At 40.0% G+C, this 14,922-nt stretch overlaps 2 protein-coding genes across 6 annotated transcripts in view; both read right to left on the bottom strand.

Moving 5' to 3' along the window:
• Positions 1-7,063, bottom strand: part of fmn2a (formin 2a) — a 43,987-nt gene extending 36,924 nt beyond the window's left edge. Inside the window, exons 1-2 of one of the 3 annotated variants that reach the window (XM_088012866.1) lie at positions 6,150-7,063; positions 146-2,354 (exon numbers count right to left, since the gene is read on the bottom strand). In XM_088012866.1, coding sequence (XP_087868992.1) covers positions 146-2,354; positions 6,150-6,293 — 2,353 coding nt within the window. In that variant the 5' untranslated portion in view covers positions 6,294-7,063. Of the gene's footprint in view, positions 1-145; positions 2,399-6,149 lie in introns of those variants that run through there. The other 2 variants (XM_014980606.2, XM_088012865.1) reach the window with 2 other exon arrangements.
• A 165-nt stretch (positions 7,064-7,228) lies between these two features.
• Positions 7,229-14,922, bottom strand: part of chrm3a (cholinergic receptor, muscarinic 3a) — an 85,422-nt gene continuing 77,728 nt past the window's right edge. For all 3 annotated transcript variants that reach the window (XM_014980611.2, XM_014980612.2, XM_014980614.2), the window contains one exon: positions 7,229-10,774. In XM_014980611.2, the coding sequence (XP_014836097.2) occupies positions 8,899-10,755 (1,857 nt within the window). In that variant the 5' untranslated portion in view covers positions 10,756-10,774 and the 3' untranslated portion in view covers positions 7,229-8,898. The remainder of the gene's footprint in view (positions 10,775-14,922) is intronic.

Here is a 14,922-nt window from a genome sequence, read left to right as displayed (position 1 = left end):
CTAATATGGGAAAATGCGTTAGAATACCAATATGGAGGCTTGCTGGGACAGAGGGGTAAAATACTGTAGTTTCCTTGCCAAAACAGGACAGATATGGACTTAGTTCTTTTATATAGTTTACAGTTAACTAGAGTATGTGACTCACCAGAGAAGACATCAAGGTAGGGCGTTGTGGAGGATCTCTTGCCATAATGTGCCCTCTTTGACCCAAGAGTCCAATAAGTCCCCACTGTGTGACTTTTCTCTGGGGTCTCCTGCTCTGGAGACTTTGCTAACCCACTTCGACTCTCTCCCAAGTCCAACTCTGCCGACCAGTCTCCGGAGACTCTATGAGGTCCGGTAATGGAGCTTGACCTGTGCTTGCACTTTTCAAAGCCGTCAGGCTTGTTGGATTCCAAAGAAGGAGTGGTGGCCTCCCTTTTCCTGGGCACACTGGGGCTAGTAAGCGGGGATCCAACGGGAGAGGTGAGCTGCCTGGTGGTGGTCTTGACATATGAAGGGTGGACTGGAGGGTAAAGCTTGACAGTAGAAGGGGAGGTGGCAGATGTTCGTCTAGTCAGAGATCCAGGGACGCAGTCAACCGTCAGGTGACTTACAGACATGCTGCTCTTCCTCCGTGTGAGTGTGAGTGGCAGAAAGTCCGGTCTAACACTTTCCTCGTCATCCCTCGCAAGCGAGAGATCCAGACTGCTCGCACTCTTGTGGGTTCCAGCTGGGCTTGTTCCAGGTGACACTGGATCCAGACGGACACACGGCACACATGCGTTTCTACCCTGTCTACCATGAACTTGACTGTGCTGTGGCGGTACATCAGGGCTCTCTAGGTCGTCCTGGGGCTCTTCAGCACTCTCGTATGAAGTAGTTGCTGTTGTGTCCTGGAAGCTGTAGTCGCTGTTAGTTTTTGGAAGAACACTGCTGCCGCTTATTTCTGTGTCCAGAGCAGAGGACGGTGCTGCGCTTTCACTCGATGAGTTTCTGGATATAGGTATGTCTGTACTTTTATTCTCTATTTTTTTAAGTGCTTGAGCTACACTTTCACACGGAGGAAATTTTTCTTTTCCCAAAGTAAATAGCTGCGGAGATACATTTGTCTCCAAGACTTCGCTCACCTTACTGGTCAGCCCTTCAGATGCAGGCCTAGGTAATGCTTCTACAACCCTGGTGCTGGCTATACATTTTTCTTGAATCGCCTGCTGGATATCAGAAAGGAGATCCTCAGTTTCAGCTGCAGCCGAGTGAAAGCTGTACAGGTCAGTGTCCGACCCCGAGCTTGTCTTGCGGCCAAAGTCCTCCACAGACTGCCAACTGTCTGCAGGCAAATGGGTCAGATCTCCCTCGACATCCGACGCCGTGCCCACCTCATCGGGTGAGGAACTTGCTTCTGTGCCAGTCTTAAGCTCATCCTTGCCAACATGCACTGATTTCCCAGTTTCCAATGTGTCATCCTTAGACAGACCTTTCACTTTGGATAGACTTTTCCTAATCTTCATGCCAGAAAACACAGAACCTCTTGACTCGGGCTTTATTTTCTTCTTAGCACTGTGTTCTCCTCCTTTACTTGCCTTATTGTTGGACTTTTTAGATTGTTTGTCCACCTCCCTTTCATCAGCTTCACCATCACAGTTGACATCTCCTGCAGTTCCACCACTTCCTCCTCCTTTCTTCTGCTTTGTCTCCTGGTTCCCCATATTCCTTATCAGGCGAACACCCTTGGCTAACAGGCCATGCTGCTGGGCCTGAGGTGAGGGATTCTGGGCTTCCCCATGGCCTACCACTGATGCTGCTCCTTGTTTGGTCCAAGTTCTCCCAGAGCCAGTTAATCCTTGCCGTCTTCCCACCACAGCAGACAGCAGATGTGAGGATGATGCTGGCTCCCCCAGCGCTGCTGCCCCTGATGATGACGATGATGAGAGGAGGAGGAGACTGGCACTGTCAGCCACAGGCTCCCCCCTCCTCCTCTCCTGCAAAGCCTCACTCGTTCTCTGATCCCTTCTCTCCTTTAGCCCCTCCTTTCTGTCCCCATCTGCCTGTGCAGGCTCGAGCGTCTTGCATAACGGGTTGCTGATCGAGCGAGCAAGCCGCTGCTTGGGGGTCTGCTGCCCTCCTCCATTTTCAGCCGAGCTGGGGAGAATCTGCTTCGGAGTTAGCGGCTGGTGCTCTAAAATGCACTGCTGTTGATCCAAGATCGATTGCTGTTTATGGAGGATGTGGGTCACGCTACTCTTCCTCCTGCCTTTGAATGTGGAAGTAAAGAAACTCTCCTTGAGGAAGGGAACCTGGGTCTCCACTGTCTTGATAGTGTGCATTGTGGTCACTTTGGCTTCATTCAGAAAGAAGGAGATCTGTACAGGCTGCTGTAAACAAAGAAGTAATAAAAAACAACAACACTGAATTAACTTAAAGTAGTTTAAGTTCAAACTGTTTAACAGGAGGGGCAGATGAAAGACTTGGACATACCGATTAATTTTGTCCAAAGGTTTAACTTCTGCAATCTAAGAGTACACTAATGCATGTCAATGTTACAAGTTCCTTGGGATAACTACATAGTTCCCTAAATGGTAGTGGTATCTAACTTTTTATTGATTTTTAACTGAAACATTACATACTAATATGTTTATTTTCTGTCTGTAATAAGAAGTCTTTATTTTCAAACCAAAAGCAACATTAAAGTAGATGTGCAGATGAAATTGCTGGTGACAAAACCAACCAAGTGGCCACTTTTATGCTGGAAAATTTGTGAAATCTGAATAACATTTTGGTAAATATAGGATAAAGACCAGTGACTAAGCCTTGTGATGGCTTTATCACAAACCTTGAGAAATGGTTTGTGGGCTTAACTGATTTGTTTTGGGGTTGTTGTTTTTTAGCTCGTTACCCCCTGAACTTATTTAAATGTAAAAAAAAAAAATGAATACTGAAATACGTTAGCATGAACACAGAAGGGCTACTTTCTTAGGCTCCAAGTTAATCTCCCTATTAGGAACAAATAGGAGGTAATGAGGAGCAGCATTGACAGGAGGAAGCTGTCAGAACAATATCAGTTTGGAGAATTAAAGTAAAACACAAACAAAGGGGAGTGAAGCCAATTAAGCACGATAGTCCTGCTGTGCTGCATTTTTTTTCCTTCTGTGCAGCACACAGGTCCATTTACCAGTTTCAGTTTGTCTCCAGACTTATATGTTATGGTTATGTAAGCATGCAGCAGTGTGTGTGTGTAAACAGATAAAAGAAATAGAGAAAGGACACAGAGTCATATCTCTATAACAACCTTTTCAGATCTGGTGTCAACATGCATCCTGGCTGAATGGAGTGTCAGTAGACCAGACCAACGAAATAAAAATTCACACCTGGCATTAAATCCCATTTTGAGCAATTTGGTGGCTCTTACGGATTTTCTTGAAAGTAAATGTGTCGCCATGTCAAAGTTGGCTATCAGCTGAACAACCTTTGAGACGTCAACGCAGCTGAAAAGCATCAGAGTTCAACTGCAAGATGTTTTATCGTCTGATTTTAAAAGATGTGACATACAAGAGGAAATGGATGAAAAATATGGAAATCTTTAAAGCTTATTATTAGTTTACAGATTGTTTATAAAACAGCTCTGCAGTTAAACAGCTGAAAATTCACTTTACACAATTTATTTATTATTTTACTTGGAAGTAGGCATTGAAGATTTGGGATTCTGTAGCAACTATTTGAGAATAATCAGCAACTTACAAATACTGCATAAACAGATCCCATTCATCTTTACAGAATCCCAATACCAGTAAATTAATAAAATAACTGTAAACTACTTTTTTTTTTTTTACTGAGAATTCTTCCGACTAGGAAAACTTTTATCTGAACAATAATTTCTACTTTAGGTTAGGCGATAGAAACAATTTGAATCTCTTTCAGAGTACAGCAAAGATAACTTGCTGGTTGAGGGAAATCATGTCATATTAGTCACTCAGTTTGTTTCAGGATAAATTTCATGCAAACAGCCACAATAATCCAAATGTGTCCCAAGCCGAATCTGAAGGCGGTGAGAGGAAAATTATTGCCCTCTTTCCATCCCAAATGCTTTTGCACCTGTAGTTAGGGCTTAACATGGTTTGACTTACTATACATACTAATGCCAACTGTGAATGGGTGTGAGTTTGTTATAAAGCACAGACAATGTAAAATTAGTCCTGTTAAAATTCCAGCTAAAAGAGATCACAAGCTGATCACATTCTGCAGACTTTGTCTGGTGCTATGTGGTACTGAATGTAACATTTTCCTCTTGAACCCTCAAAAATAACACATTTTTTTAAATGTACTATATTCTAACTGTGTTTCCATCACTCTTGCTGGTGAATCTAAAAGGGCTAACTGGGTTGATTGCCAAGCCCATGTAGAGTCCAAACTCCATCTACCTGGTGTTTCACTCTGCTCACCAGCTGCTAGCTGATGCACATCAATTCTCTGCTTGAATACAGCTGATTAAATGATTGTGTCATCAGGGAGCTCCACTAACACTTGGAAACAGGCTGAGAGGAGATGATCAACCTTTTGAATCTGTTGGAGAGACTAAATCTCGCAAGACACCGGCCCAAAAAAATGAGCAGCTGCCTTCAAGACGTTGCCAGTCAATTTTGACCGAAAGCATTATTAGTTATTTCTAAACATCACAAATTCAATTGATTATTTCCGTTTCTTTGGTATGTTTCCTCATTTACATCAGTGGTTTTACTGACTTTATACAGCCATTTCTTTTCCGTTTGACTGTTTTCTTTACATATCTGTAGACCACTCTTTTGCTTTAGTCCCAATTTTTCGGTGATAACTCATGAGCCAGGATATAATTGCCATTATTTACTCAATCTAATGAGGTTCATGTTGTTGAACATGTGCTATGAGGGTGTGACTTGTCGTTCTCGCAGCAAGGATGTCAAAACAACAACCTTGTAAATTCCTTGTTAGTCATTCCTCATTAGATTACCCTGGTAGATGCGATGAGTTTCTCTTCAGCTGAGAGCAAGCACTAGGTTTTAATATTTTATTAATCACTGATGATATACATTTACAAAAAGTTTATACAGACAAAAACCACTGACAAAAGAAACAGAACCAACTCCTTGAGCAACTGAATAATATGCAAAATGAGTTTGTGTTGTCTTTTTAATGTCTTAGTCTCCAAACCCATAAACACAGACCGTTTCTGACAGAGGGTAATCTCCATTTCCTTGCCAGTACATAAAGACAAAGTCTTAAAACGGTTTCAGAAACCCTATAAGCCTGTGCATCTGCTGAATGTGCTGAACAAATTTAGCACTTATAGCTGTCCACCTTTCCCCAAGCTTCTCATGGCATGTTCGCCCATTTACATCAGCGGTTTAATTGACTTTATACTGCCTATCCCCCACCCCAGATGACTGAAAAAGAAAAGCCAGCATCCCCCAAAATATATATATTTAAATCATTCTAAACATTGTAATAAACAAACCAGCAGGCAATGTTCTGATTTTAGGCTGTAACCATTGAGGAGACTTTTTGAAAGCCAAATTGTCACAGATTTGAGAAACTCTCCTCTTGACCGCAATTTATAACTGGGTGATGTGAAATAGAATTACAAAGAAGTACACCCACTGACTCCTCTTAACTCTCTAACACTAATCAACTCTATTTAAAAAATAAACTCTTTAAGTGTTCAACAATCAAAAAATTAACAATCTCTGCTTATGATCAAATAGTTGGGGCATTTGGTTTCTTAGATATTTACAAGTGCTTAGCAAATAGTTAAAAAAATCACAACAAATTAGTTCAAGACTTCATAAAAATGCAAAAACACACTGTCCCCAGCGTGTGTATGAAAACAAACACATGCCCAACAAACAAATACAATTAAATAAAAACTTTCCAAAGACTGTTTTAATCATAATTACTGCTAGGAAAGCAGCAACATTTGTACCATATACAATGTCTTGTTGACTCTGAACTAATCATTTCTTACATTATAAGGATGAGTCCTCAGCTAATACAAACACACTATTAGTTTCCTTTTCAGGCAAGTGAAGAAAACTATAGCAGTCAAGGTATAACGTTACAAAATCTACTTTTAAATTCAACAGTAAGGTATGATGAGTGTGTTTCATATTTTCCAGTATGGAAAGTTGTGCTATACTTGCCTGGCTGCTGGATTCTCGTTGCTGGTTTAGTGCTGACTGCTGAAAACACAGATGGTGGTCTGTCTCCGTCTCTGGGCCGCTCCTTATCAGTGGGTCACATGAAGTTGTTATTTTGCTCGTCACATGTTTAAACTTCATGGCCATTTACCATTTAGTACTGCTTCTGACTCCCTTCACTAACTCAATCAGGCCTCATTATGGAGCCAAATAAAACTATGTAAATGTATAAGAGAACAACAGTGTTTATTCAGTTAATATTTGTAGAGGAGCTGGAAAGCTAAAAGTTGACATAGGAATTGTGCAGAAGAAAAGTGATTGCACTGTCCAAAACTATCACAACTCAGTTTTTTTTTCTTTCCACTTTTGGCCTGTTGCCACTTTTAAGGCCATTTTTTTCAATCATTTAACAAGCTTCAGCTGTGGCCTCTTAACTCATGCTAGTAAGTATACAGATCCTCATATGAATATAGCTATAGAGTCAAGTCTCAAAAAAACAAACAAAAAAAAAAACACAAACATGTTAACTGTGGCCTGGAGAAAACATTAAAATACCAAAGTCGATGCAGAACTAAAATTATCATCATAAAATAAATTATTATATTACGTGTATCTGTGATGCAATTAGAAAACTTTGAACTTTTTATTATTGTGCAATTTTACAGAATTTGCAGGTATTTTAACAAGTACTTAAACTACTGGGATTAGCCGTTTTTTCGACAGTCTTTAGATTTTTTTCTAGATTTATATCTGTAGTCAATCCCCTATAATGAGCCACCATCAGTCACACTTATTAAATAAGGTGCTGATAATCTCATAAATCTGAATGCACTAATTAATTGACTGTATTCCAATTAGCACTTTGAAAAAAATGCTGTAAGAATTACTTTTATTTTTAATGAACTATAAGATTGAACTCCGTTATCAAAACAATGGTCTACGTTTCCCCCATGAAGTCATAACAATTATGAGGTCATGCTCTCAGAGGACACTGTATATTCAATAATTTAAACCTCTGTGTGTTTGAAGGGAAAGTAAAATCAACAATATTAAGTAAAACCACACAAATGTGAACACAAAAACATTTTTTAAAATTTTTATTTAAAATATAATGATAGGCATACTTGAACATAAATAAATTTAAGAGAGAGAAAAAAATATATTTTGATGATGACATTGAAGCACATTAAGTTCAAAGCAAGCTAAAATACCTACTGTTGGCAGATGGTGTCTTATTTGGACATCCAATTTGCACATAATTCAAAAACATAAAGATGAACACCACATTCACCATAATAATTTATTTTTCTTCATGACACCTGTTATATTACAGATTATCTTTTACCTTCAGTATATTTTGCACATCATTAGAAATGTTTCTGCAGTTTAAAAAAAACCCAAAAACTAATGTGCATTGCAAAAAACACCAAATTAATTTTTCATTTTAGTTTTTGTGTTTGATATTTCTCTGTATACTACAAAAAGGTTTCAACTTTATGTACAAATTATGTGACATGGCTTTATAATACTTTGAAGGAACTAAACACATGAAAGTAAAATCATAGTTATACCATGAATGTGTATGGATAATCTATTTGGAGTTACTCAACATTTGGAAATATATTCGTCTTAAGTCACAATTTAGAGCCTATTATGTAAATGTTAAAATTACACTGTAGCAATCAGATATCCCTCCAGAGGGCGCAATTGCAGCTTTCATGACTAGATGTTTCAAAGTGAGAAACCAAGCCAGAGCAAATAAAAAAGTACATCTTTGTGTGCATTTAGTCTCAGTATACTAGGTCAGAAATGTACACAGAACCTTTTCATCGTTATACAGTCATTGCTTTTGACAGGAAACTGCAAGCACAGAAAACACAACCAAAGTACCCATTGTGTTCACCATAGAAAAACACAACAATCACATTGAACACAACAGCATTTCACTGTGGTGCCACAATATATTCACAACTCACTTCATCAAATGTATCATTTTTAAACTGGCTCAAAATCTCTGGAATACCTAGAAAACCAAAGATGAAAATCACAAAAGGAAAAAAGAAAAGAAAAAAAGCAGTTCTCTGACGAGTGAGAGTAAGGACACATTTTAAGAACTTTTATATTTCATAATACACAAGAAAGCTATATCGATGTAGAAATATAATCCACAGAAGTTCTGCTAAAAAACACATGCCATTTAAGAAGAAGTCACTGCAAACTAGTAAAATGTAGAAGCCAGTGAACACAAGTCTCCTTTTTACCGTGGCTTTCAGGAACGTATTATAGACATACAGTTTTGTTTGAAATGTAAAACCAGTCTACACATTACAGTTCTAGCTACCCACAGAGGGAAGTTGTAAGAAATGTAAATCCCTTACATGGACATGCCTACGTTTTGTCAATTGCACTTCCATATTTGTCCTGCAATGCCTTTTAAAAGCCCTTTGTGATCATTTCCTCATCATCTTCTGCCAGAAGCACTAGAGTGAAATGGTAAAGAATTCTTTCATAAGAAAGACAAAACTTTCATCTGTGGACCTCGCCTCAGGCAAAACTTCCCACTGGTACCCGTTTGCCAAAGTACATTGATGCTCCAACATAAACACACATCACAAGACCACCATGTAGTGTTGCTGTATTTTACATAACAGCAGACAAGGACAGTGCGGATTTTTAGGCCAAGAAACCTGTTTTTCCATTGTCCTGTGTTGAATGTTGAAACTGTCAACAACCGACTCATTACTCAGTTATTTTACGTAGACTCCCTGGGAATGCCCCTGTGGAAGACCACCGATTGCCTCTGTTGAAACTGCAGCTTCCGTCTTTTCTTCTGATCCCAGCGGCACAGCAGTATCATCTTAAAGGTTGTCCGGAAAGTCTTATTGCAAAGTGCATAGCACATGGGGTTGACTGTGCTGTTTACATAGCACAGCCAGTAGCCCACTGCCCACAGGGTCTGTGGGATGCAAACTTTACAAAAGGTTGTGATTAACACCATGATGTTGTACGGTGTCCAGGTGATGATGAAAGCTAAGAGGATAGCGCTGAGTGTTTGAGCTGCTTTCTTCTCCTTCACTAAAGACATCCGTTTCCTCTTTGTGATCTGAGTCCGGGTTCGTGTGGCAAAGCGCTTTGCCATAGCAGCTTCTTTAAAAGAAAGGGGGACAGAGGAGGACTTGGTGGCCGTGCAGGTGGTAGAGCCATCAGTGGCAGTCGTTGATGGGGTATCATCCAGAAACCCTTGGTGAGACTTGGCCTGAATGGTGGACATTGACCGTGTCTTGCGTGAGCTGAAGCGTTGGTGGTAGCTATTTTCTGTATTGTTTGTTCCCTCAGGTGTAATGGGAGCAGTTGTGGTAGTGGTGACTGTTGATAAACTGTCTCCCCTCAGTGGATCCTCTTCTGAGGCCACATCCAGATCCTCGCAAGAGGTAAGCTGAGAGTTGACTGCAGCCTTAATGCCAGGTAGGCTGAGGACAATCGAAAAAATAGCATGACTTTGAGAAATCATCTCTCTTCCCCCACAGTCCTCATCCTCCGAGGACCCGGAATGGTCCAAAGAGGCCGCTGCATCATTATTGTTCCAGCTGTCACTGCTGCTCTGGTCCGGATCACCATCCCCATGCCTGATACTTCCAGGTCTCCAAGAACGAACACCTGGCCAGCAGTGGAATCGCCCCACCAGCTCCTGACATGTGCTCTTTTTCTTAGGCATCCTGTTCAACTCATAGCTACCACAGCTCCTAGAACTTCCAGTTTGATGTACAAAGCGAGCTCTCTCACCTCGTTTATTATTTCCTGCTCTTCCCCCTGGCCCTCCACGACCTTCTGAACCTTGCAGTCCAGCCAACTCTTTTGAACGGTTTTGGGTTTCCTTATAGATGCGCCAATATAAAATGCTCATTATTGTCACAGGGAGATAGAAAGCTGCCATTGCTGTGCAGAAGGTTGTAATTGGCTCTGTGAGGAACTGGATATAGCATTGGTTTTGGGGTACAGTCCTTTGACCTACAAAATACTGCCACAGCAGTATGGCTGGGGCCCACAGGACAAGAGAAACAAGCCATGCTAGGCCAATCATGATGCCAGCTCTCTTTGTGGTCCGTTTGGCCCGGTAGGTCAAAGGTCTGGTTATAGAAAAGTAGCGATCAAAGCTAATGACCAGAAGGTTCATAACTGATGCGTTGCTTGCAACATAGTCAATAGTCAGCCAAAGGTCACAGGCCCATGTGCCTAGGGCCCAGTAGTCCATTATAAGGTAAGCTGTGTAGAGATTCATGGAGATTACTCCTATTATGAGGTCAGCTACAGCCAAACTCAGTAGAAAATAGTTGTTGACTGTCTTCAGCTGGCGATTGACCTTGAAGGAGACCACTACCAGAATGTTGCCAACAATGGTGACCAGTGACAGCGAGCCTGTCAGTAAAACAATGAGGACAACTTGCCACACAGGATGACCACCAAGAGGATCACGGGGTGTTTCATTCTCAGGTTGAGGAGTGAAATTAAGGTTCTTGTGATGCGCACTGGATTGAGAGTAGGCTCCGGCTGTTCGCGGCGATGTGTTGGCAGTCAAGAGGAGACCAGGGTCCGTGATGTTGGAGCTCATTGTTATGTTCTTGCATATTCTGAAGAAAGAGAGAGAAACAAGGACATAAGGGGAAGGAGTGGAAGGGAATAAGATGTGGGATATAGGAATTAAAGGAGAAAAGGATGGAGGGAAAAAGAAAGATAAAAAGGAGAAAAATACATGAGTATAGCTGACATTGCTATTAATGTCCAGCAGGTGAGGCTGTAGGACTACATTACAAATTGCATGTTGGCCAAAGATGTTTGTCTAACTCAATCAAGATTTTACGCGAGTAAATTGAACAGGAAGTACATTCATTGCTTGTTTTTCATGATATGTAGTACATTGCACAGTAACTTCCCCTATACATAGGTTTTATGTTTTTACACATTTGCCTACACTCTGCAAAAATCTCAGCATTGATACTGTAACTTATTTAACACTGGGTGTATGGACGCCATAGACATCTTTTTAACTCACTGACAGATGAATCACTCCGACGTTTTTCTACAGAGCAAAAACTGTTTTCTCGTTAAAATACCACGGCAACAATTTTCCAAGAAAACTATACCATCAGATGATATGAAGCATTTTTTAACACTAACAAAATGGGACTAGTTATAACTTTAAAAATACTTCAAGGCAAAACCCAATTGTAATGTTGGTGCACTATACTAGGCAAAATTTCAAAACCTGGCTAAGTGAGAGATGCAGATAAACCTGAAAAAAACCCCACTTCATACATGTTAAGGATAAATGTTTTTTTTTAATTATTAAATACAATTTCATTGCACGAATGACAAAATAAGCAGAAGACATAGATGTTATTTGTCAAACCAGGTCTTGACAAATGGAAAATATGATGGGAAACGACTTGTTTGACCTGAATGTATCGCTTACTTTGAACTCCGCACTCAAATAATTTAATACCACTGCTGTAAGACCAACCAGATGCAGAGGTTGAACAGAGGAGTCTGAAAAGGCTTGAAGTACTCTAATTATTGGCGTGCACTGATTAAACACACCGTAATGGCTCCCTGCCCTTTACTGAGTGGTTCCTCCTTCACCACAGAAACAGCACAGAGGCCTCATAAAAAGGCTTGTTGATGTCAGCGGCTGTTTGTTACCAGCAACACAAGTTGATTTAACCCTCTTATTTGTTAGATATGATCTCCGTGGTTTACGCAACTTGACCACAGATTAATTTGAAAGGGAAAGACAGTTACGTTAAAATGAATGTGAAAGCATGTAGTGCCCATTTAATGGCACAGCTTGTAAAGATGGTTAAAGAGTTTTTGATTAGAAGCAATTCATAATAAATTAATCACTCCTTGTTATCATCGAGTCTCTGTGAACTTTTATTTGTTCATCCGACCTTTCATCTGAATAAATGTATTCAATGAAAAGGAAAAAAAAAAAAAAAACTTCACAAGAACCTTCATGGCAACTCAGTTTATTTTAGTTTCTTCATATAGGGCAAGATATAATGTCATCTAAAGGTAACAGATCCAGATTGAATCCATCCATCGTCAGCTTATCCATGCATAATTGTTAGTTGGGCTAGAGAAAGGAATATTCGACAGATTGCCAACCCATTACAGGTCAACATAGAGAGGTTTACCAACCGTCACGTTTAGAGAACATGGAAACTTTAAGCAGAAAGAGGCCAGTATTAGAACCGAGGACCTTCTCTATCTGCAAGAAGATAGAAGGTCCAACATCACTAAATAGTCACTGATACTATCCGTATGCTTTTCTTCATAAAATTAGGACAATAGAATCACAAAACAGATCTGATTTGGATTTTAAACATTCCAATAAAAACACAATGTATTCAGTTTATCATACCAGTTGGGAAGAGAAGATGATTGCATCAAGCAAAAGAACAAAACCAGCAGACAGGGAGTACTTTCTGTGTCAAGTACAACTGAGTTAGTGGCCCCGTTAGCTTCATACACAGTTGCACTATAAGCTTCTCTGATGGATTTGTCCAGGGCATAGAAACACAGAATGACAGGGAGTCTGGCACCCAGCCTACATCTAAATTTAAGAAATTAAATGCATATGGTGGTGTGCTCAGCATTGCAGTGAAGGTTTCAAAAGTCATATCTTATACATATTTTAAAAAAGAAATTACTACAATCCCCATAGGTTGTACTAAATTTGAAATACGTATATAATCGTGTATTACAAGTATGCTTTTAAAATACCAATTATCAACTAAGAACACGGTCTCACACTGAGAAGAAGCAAAACCCCCTGAATCTTCCCGTGGCCCATCCACAGTGCCATCAACACCATCATACATTGATTTCCGACTCCAGCAGCCCCATGCTGATTAAAATGAAAATGGCTCTCGCAGAGTATAGTATCTCACAGACAAGCATTTGAAGGTAAGAGCAACACCTGCGCCTAGACCCTCGGACCTCCCGCAGAGCTGTTAAATAACCCCAGCAGCCAGCAGCGTCTTAGAACCGTTTGGGACACTGAACACAAACTGCTACAATTATCAAGGGACACCCCTGCTGTCCATGTTGGAGACGCATCATGATTCATGCTCAAATGCAGACAGAATGCTCCATCATTTCACATATACCATTTGCTTTGCTGTGCACAAGCATGCTCAGAGGCATACTGTACATTGTGTGCAGGATATCTACACAGAAACACACACTGCATGCATGCACTGAAAGCGCAAGGCTAAATAGAAGTGTTGTAACCAAAAGAGAGAAAAAAAAAATATACAGAACCGCAAAAAAGAAAACAATGTAGATGAAAGAGTGGAACATTTATGATAGATGAGCTTATAAGCCTCTTAAGAGAACAAAGCCTACTTTAAACTTCTACAAAGTACATTTTATGGAGGATATGATAAAGCAACATGCTTTTAATGAATTCTGAGCATCTCCCAATTGGTTTAGAGGGGCAAAATGTGTTTGGGTGAAGATAAGAGCTTAGAAGGTACTGAAACACATTTTCTGTTTTCAACTTGGCATGTTAAAAAGAGAGTAGAGAAAATACAAATACAAGAAAAAATACTTTAACAGCATACAATTTTTTTTATTGAACATCGTCTGTGACATATTTATTATTTTCATCTGCCCATTTGATGTAAAAATATCCATATACAGCAGGGGGCGAGCTCTTTATTTTGTCATTTATATAACTGTAAGACTGTGTACTGAATCCAGAAATATTCAGATCCAACAAAGGTCAAATAACTTGACTATACTGACACAGAAAGAAGGAAATATTGCTTTTGCTCATATTTACTTTCTTTGCATTACTTTTTATGTTGTAACACAAAATGAAATAAAAGTGGTAAAATAGTGAATAACAAAATGTCACATCTCCACAGCTCAGGAAACAAAACAAAGCAGACTGCTCTAAAGACATGAAAAATAGGGATGCATTTTCAGGAAAACAGGAAAAACGTGCCGGTTGATCAACATTCCCATCATGTGGGCGACCAGCTGCAGCTGCTGTAACATCACTGTGAAGCCTTTTACTCCTGTGCCTTAAGTCAAGCATTGTAAAGAAAGTTTAACTCTCAGGCACATATAGGTGTAGCTGGCTCAGTTACAAGGAGATCGATACTTATCTACTCTGCTGCAACCCAAAAGCATTCTCTCTTGTAAAGGCACGGTGTTCCACCATGGTGGTCTGAACAGTCCAAGTCGACTCCAAAACTCTGTCTAAATCGGGTGACTGGGGCAGGTGGTGGCAACTCAGGGGATTTGCATTCTATCAAGTTTCTTTTTTGAGCAATCGAATTTAGCAGTGTAGTGATATAGACATTTGAGACGCCATATGAACACGCTGGTCACCATTTTCTCATTTCTGTGATGTGTCGTTTCGGGTAGAGCTGTATACAAAAGTCAAGTTTGGTTTATTTGTATAACATATTTCAGCAACAAGGCAGTTCAAAGTGCTTTAAAAACATAACAGTAACCAAATACAACGGGAACAGGAAATAAACATTTCATTTCGTCAAATACCATCAGCAAAATTAATCTGTTTTTCAGCTATTTTTAATCAAAGGCAACTGTAAGCAAATTAGTAAAAAGCCTTGATTTAAATGAACTCAGTGTTTCTGCAGTTTCCTGGAAGTTTGTTCCAGATTTGTGGTGCATAAACTATGAATGCTGGTTCTTCACGTTTGGTTCTGATTCTGTGGATGCAGAGTAGATCTGAGTGGTCTGCAAG

The sequence above is a fragment of the Poecilia mexicana genome, unplaced genomic scaffold (assembly GCF_051168715.1).
Source record: "Poecilia mexicana isolate PSO_F unplaced genomic scaffold, ASM5116871v1 scaffold_15, whole genome shotgun sequence".
Taxonomy (NCBI): domain Eukaryota; kingdom Metazoa; phylum Chordata; class Actinopteri; order Cyprinodontiformes; family Poeciliidae; genus Poecilia; species Poecilia mexicana.
Note: the sequence above shows the minus strand (reverse complement) of the source record. Positions and strands in the feature narration are given on the sequence as shown.